The sequence below is a fragment of the Vitis riparia genome, chromosome 19 (assembly GCF_004353265.1).
Source record: "Vitis riparia cultivar Riparia Gloire de Montpellier isolate 1030 chromosome 19, EGFV_Vit.rip_1.0, whole genome shotgun sequence".
NCBI classification, from domain to species: domain Eukaryota; kingdom Viridiplantae; phylum Streptophyta; class Magnoliopsida; order Vitales; family Vitaceae; genus Vitis; species Vitis riparia.
In genome coordinates, this window is record NC_048449.1 from 15,161,493 (window position 1) to 15,168,377 (window position 6,885).

Below are 6,885 nucleotides of genomic sequence, written 5' to 3' on the forward strand. Positions count from 1 at the left end.
CTAACGTTACTACCATAGAGGAGAGAAAGGACATCAATTCCATGAAAGTTGATGAACTTATTGGCTCCATACAAACATATGAGATGACTTTACCTAGTTCTCAAAAGCCTAAAGACTCTACTTTTAAGGATTTTGAGAATGAGAAAAAAGATACTGAAATGCCATATAACATAACTCAGGATGATTGACTCATATGGCTGGAAGGATTAAAAAGGTCATGAAACTTAATAAAAGATTTTATAAAAATCAAGAATCTAGAAAGGGAAAAAGATCTAATGAACAACATCTAATGAGAAAGGAAAAGGTTCCTCCAAAGGTAAGAAAGTTGAATGTTTTAACTGTGGAGGTTTGAGACACTTTGCTACTGATTGTCCTATCCCCAAAGATTTCAAAAAGTCTATATAAGCTACTTGGAGTGATACTGAATTTGATGATAGTGCTTCCATAGCTTTTGAAGATGCAAGGTACGATCTTAATGACATCTTAGCTTTTATTGCATCTGTGGAATCTGTGCATGATAGTGATTATAATAGTGATAGTGATGATGAGTTTAATGATGAGTAAAAGGCTGAATTCTTGAGCAATCTTGTTATTGAGCATGAAAAACTAATTAAGAATTATTTAAAAGATCATGATATTCTTGAAGCTCATAAAAACAAGACTGGCATTCTTAATGTAGAAAAAATTAATTTACTTGAGAAAATTAGATTTCTTAAGTCTAAGGATCATTCTCTTCTTATGAAGAATAATACTCTCACTCTAAAGATCAAGAGTAATAAGCCTTCTTCATTTGTGAATGAAATATTTCACCCTAGAACTAAAGTGCTTAATGAAATTCTTGATAAATGTAAAACCCATGGTGATAAAAGAGGTTTGGGGTATATTAACAAAGACGAAACTCCCTCTAGTGGAGAAACTATGTTTGTCAAAGGTAAAGATGAAACCTTAACCAAACAACATCTCCTAAAAAGCCATCACTATGCATACACTATAACAAAACTAGACGCTCTCAGTTTAGATGCTACACTAGGTTCCTAGAAAGGTTTGAATCTCAAATGAATATGCTAATGAATGATTTTAACTCCCTTAAAAATAATATATTGAATAATGGGAAAGGGAATAAAACTAATCAGAAGCTTAGAAGTCAACCTAATTCCTTTAAGCCACCACCTAGGACTAAACAAGTCTGATTGAGAAATGATAGGGTTAAATGTCAAGTTGTGTTCAATGCTCTTAAAGCTAAATCTTCTTATGACTAGTACTTTAATAGTGGCTCCTCAAGACACATGACTAGAGATAAAACCTTTTCACATCTCTTGAGGATTATAATGGTGGGATAGTTACTTTTGGAGATGGGCACTTATCATGTGTGAAAGGCAAGGGAAGTATATCTAAAATTGGTTGTCCTAAGTTAGATGAAGTTCTCTATGTTAATGTACTTAAGGCAAACCTACTAAGCATTGGTCAAATTTGTGACAAGGACCATAAGGTGAATTTTTTCCAAGACTTTAAGTATGTAGCTGTGTCTTCAAAACAAAAATCAACTTTAAGTATCCCCTTTTCTTTTATTGGCAGAACATCTTAGCAAGATGCATGGTGAAATACTACTGCAAAATATTTGTAGACTCAATGGTCAATTAATGTCTGGATGGTTTCATCTTTGGAACACCATGGATAGTCCGAGAAATTGAACAAGTACAAAGTCATGGATGAAAATGCATTAGTTGTTTCCTGTATTTCATTGATCTTCATTTACTTGGATTACTTCCAAGCAGGTTTTTCCCAACAAAGACAAACAGGAGAATGAGGCAAATTAGCAGTGAAGTCAATGCATTGTTGAAGGGTATCATTGAGAAAAGAGAGAAGGCAATGAAAGCTGGCGAAACTGCTAATGATGATTTATTAGGTCTACTAATGGAATCCAACTACAGAGATATGCAAGAAAATGATGAGAGGAAGAATGTTGGAATGAGCATCAAAGATGTCATTGAGGAGTGTAAGATATTCTACCTTGCTGGCCAAGAGACTACCTCAGTTTTACTTCTGTGGACAATGGTTCTATTAAGCAAACATTCAAACTGGCAAGCTTGGGCAAGGGAAGAGGTTTTACGGGTTTTTGGTAATAAAAAACCAGATGGCGATGGCTTAAATCACCTCAAAATTGTGAGTATCAATCCAATCTATATTCAATTTAGTAACTCTCCTTGAAAATAATATATTACTCTTTTTTTCTTTTTCTTTTTTTTTTTCAATCCTGAGGCAAAATATGTTTTGTTTCTGTATCCTTTTTGCTTTAATTGAAAGCTATATGCAGATACTTGGTATCCCCAAGGGGCAGACTATTCTTTTCTTTGCGTGAATTTTTTATTTGCTTGTTAGGTTGTTTTGAGTGTGGTGAAAACTTTATGCAAATACTTAGTATCAATGATTTACAATACTGAAGATAATATTGATATTTCCTCTTTCCAAGCATGTTTTCTTGAAATTGGAACTCTAGGCTATAATAAATTTTCCGGGGGTTCTTAGTTTGTATTCACCAGTTACTGTAAGGCCCTACATGTACATGAAAGTATATGTCATGCAAAAATTTAAACAATCTCTTTCATTACTATATTCGAAAAGTTCTTTCATGGTTTGATGTATGCTTCTTAGTAATCATTTAGTGTATTTCAGTAATGAATTCTCATGATAAAAATATTTTCTATATTGCAGGTTACTATGATTTTTCATGAGGTCCTTAGGTTATATCCACCAGTGTCCATGCTTCTTCGAACTGTTTTTGCCGACAGCCAAGTGGGAGGATTGTATTTACCAGATGGAGTGCAGATTGCTTTGCCAATCCTCCTACTTCACCACGATCATGAAATTTGGGGAGAGGATGCAAAGGAATTCAACCCGGGGAGATTTTCAGAAGGAGTTTCAAATGCAGCAAAGAGCCAAGTTTCTTTTTTTCCATTTGGTTATGGTCCTCGGATATGCGTCGGACAAAATTTTGCAATGATGGAAGCAAAAATGGCTTTGGCAATGATCTTACAACGTTTCTCATTTGAACTTTCCCCATCCTATGCTCATGCACCTATTAATCTTCTAACTACGCAACCCCAGTATGGTGCACACCTGATTTTACATGGACTTTAGCATCAGAGTTCTTGTTATCAGTGAGAGTTAGCAAGACCTTTAAACCTAGATAGTGTTGAATTTAAAATGTCCACACTTCCTTTCACTTGAAATGAGTGCTCTTTAAAGCCATTATATTAATAAAATTCTCTTTTGTATGTTTGTAAGAGATCATAAATGAAAAATCATCACTTTACAAGGAGATGCATTTTTCTCTATTCTTGTCCCCCCAAAAATGAAAAGAAAAGAAGAACTGCTGACAATCTATATTTGGAGAATGGACATACATTGAAATTAGTTCTGATGGGTGACCATGCATGTTGTGATATCTACAAGGAAACTACCATTCCAATAATAGGAGAAATATTCTCATTTGTTCTTATCGTTATAGAGTGGTGTCTCATTCACTATAATTGGGTAGTAGACTCTTACGGAATTTTATGGCTAGGTATCTGTAAAGAAGTTCGTACTAAATTGGGTAGCAAGATAATACAATTTTGGAGTTACTACCTCTAAGAAGTTGTCTGCGTACACTTGATTCCAATCCATGTAATGACAAATTATAAACCTCAGGGACCCGGTCCACCCCCTATTTTTATCGGATCTACAATTTTTCCATTCTCCAAGAGTTTTAGACGACTTCACAATGTTCCACAACCTTAACGAACCCTTTGGATGAGCTTTCATATTCTTGGAGCAGCTTGATGTGGTTGCAGTAGCTTTACATGCTTGAGCAGTTTGACATGATTGCTATAATCCCATATTGGAGGCTTAAGAAAGAGGAACCTCTCCTAGTACCTATAAAAAAAGGACCTTGTAATTTATTGTTGATAAGAGATCGTATAGAGAAGTTTCTTATTGTTATTTCACTTGATTTCTTCAAGTGTTGTATTCTTATTTGCTTCTAGTTTCACTTCTGCAGCAAGCCGAACTCACTGGGATGCTCAGAGTTTTTAGGTGCTCAAACACTACATGGATTTTTAGGAGAGATCTTGGTCTACCAAAAGTGGTGGACGTGTTAGAAAGCACTAGAAAAACAAAAACAAAAATAAAAAAGAAAGAAAGAAAGAAAGAAAGAAAAGCAAAGAAATCATTGATAATAAAATATTCACAACTGATCTTGACATGTGGATAAATGATTTCATAATCAAGAAGTATTCACAATTGCAAAACCGTCCACCAGCTTACATGCATGCCCTTTTAGCTTTGTGCTATATATTTAGAATTTTGGGAGAAGCAAAGAAAGAAAAATGAAGAATATTTTTTAACAATTGAATTTAAAATCATGATGCACTTTCATCTATTTATAGGCATAACAATAAATTATAACATTTTACATATTTTAACTTTACAAAGTCTACCAATGACTTTACACCTATTCTAACATTACAATTTATTTGTGAATTTATAATGTAACTTCACAATTAATTTGTAACTTTACAACTTTTGTTTCTAACTTCATAATTGATTATAAATTTACAACTTTTGTAACTTCACAAGTTATTGGTGCCTATCTTCTACCTTTTGTAAATTTATAATTCATTGTACATTACAATATTTTAATTTCTAAAGTAAATATCTATGATTAATTAACTTATTTGTATGTTATGAACTCTTCATATTTCAAAGTTAATTGTCTCTTATCAATAAGTTAAGGTGAGGACATATGGTATGGGACCTTTGTGGGATCTTTAATTAATTACATCCTTAGTAAGTTTGTTATGTTTGTTCCAAATAAATTTATTAATTATAATTATATTTAAAACATATTATAATTTCACCCCAAGAATAGGAGATATATAAGTCAACTTCCCACTTATATATATACATATTAATCCTTCCATTAATTAATATTCATAACAAATTTATTAGGTTGAACCAAGATGGCTGTCATTACCAAATTACAAGTGCATCACCTCTTATAATTGGATCTTTAAGAAAAACAATTTAAAAATTCCTAATAAACAACATATTATATTATAGATATGTACACTTGATAAAATACTTATTCTAAATTGAACAACTAGTATTTCAATATATTTTGTAAGTGACACAATATTTAATATTCTCTCATAATACAGTCTGTTATTAGACATCAATGATTAACAATATCAAAGCTACATTTATATAACTTGATGACATCCTTAAGCCAAAGGACTTTATGCAACACTAAACAAAACAAGTTTTTGTTGGAATATCTAGATTTCTCCATTCCAAGCATTGTCTCATGGAGTGCATACTACTACAATCCTAAGGATACTAGATTTAATGCAATGGAAGCAAAAAAAAAAAAAAAAAAAAACAAAAATGTTAGATCTAGGTGCTCTAGAAAACAATACTTTTGATTTGAATAGTCCTAGATCAACTCTAGTTGGTCAATAGTATGATTTAGATCCTGAAAACATTGCAATTTTTGTCTAATGGCTCTCTCATAAACCTTACATGTGAGAATGGTGGAATCCTTTCTATAGAGATGGAGGCTTAGGCTCTATCTTGTTTGAAGGTTGAATAATTGAAGTTATAAGCCTTAAACCCTTAATAAGATTTATAAAGTCTTTGCCTATGGGCTTAAGTGACTTTTGCCCATCTTGAGCTTAGGTCGTTTTATCTATCCTAATGGTTCTTAATTAATTAATTAGTCATATTGGGATACAATTAACTAATTAGTCAAATCCAAAAAGATTATTCATAAGCTCTTATGCAACTTTGAGTATTTATCAAAATACCCTTATACACACATATGAACAAAAAACCCTAATATCCTTCAAATAATTAATGTGCCACCAAGGAATATGAACTTGAGTAGGGATTATTAGGACCTATATATAGGAAAATAATGGCCTCTTCATAATCTAATTATGAACTTAACTCAACACCATCATGCTTCCTTGCACCCTCCTATACACGTAAGGTTCATTATTGTTTTGACCAAAATCACACTACTACAAAAATTGAAATTAATGACACTTTATTTTATGACGCTTTCTAAAAGCGTCATTATTGAGGGTATACAATGACGCTTATAAGAAGTGTCATAGTTGTATTATTTATCTTGATACTTATTATAAGTGTCATTATTTGATGTCATCTTTTTCCTTATAACTGTGTATATAATGACGTTTATAAGAAGCATCATAATTTTATTATTTACCTTGATACTTATTATAAGCATCATTATTTGATGGGTATGTAACGACGCTCTTGATAAGTGTCATAGTTGTATTGACTTTTAAAATTTTTGTTTTTAAGTTAACTTATACAAATTTTGATATTAGAATTTTATTCTATAAATTAATTATGGTAAATTGACATTAATATTAATGACATAAAGTTGCTACATTAAGATTTTTTAAAAAAAATTGGATATAAATAAAATAAAATCCTAATAAATTATTTTTTTATTATTTGATATTAATTTTTTTATAGTTTGTATCAATACAATCTATTTTCATAAACTATTTTTCATTTTTATTAAATTAGAAATTATCTTATATTTCATTTAAAAATAATTTGTTAATTTATTTGTGGACCACAAAAAAGTGGCCTATTTTGAGCACTTGTTTGGGCCTTGGGCCACATTTATTGGGTTTAACCCTTTTATTTGAGAAGGTTTTATAGTTAATGAATATAAATTTGAAATTATTTAACTAAAATGAAATAAATTAATATTTAAATTAATTTAATGATGATTAGACTCACAATAAAACTAAATGCAATAAGAATATTTATAAAATTTTTCTAATATTTATGGGAATTAAGCTCATTCTA

At 31.1% G+C, this 6,885-nt stretch overlaps 1 protein-coding gene across 1 annotated transcript; it reads left to right on the forward strand.

The window, feature by feature from the left end:
* Positions 1–1,713: 1,713 nt before the first annotated feature.
* On the forward strand, positions 1,714–3,244 carry LOC117908245 (cytochrome P450 CYP72A219-like; the record flags this gene model as incomplete). The annotated part of the gene is made up of 2 exons (XM_034821871.1): positions 1,714–2,163; positions 2,713–3,244. Coding segments are annotated over 2 exons (876 nt in total), but the record flags the coding sequence as incomplete, so codon positions are not given.
* Between the last annotated feature and the right edge of the window lie 3,641 nt (positions 3,245–6,885).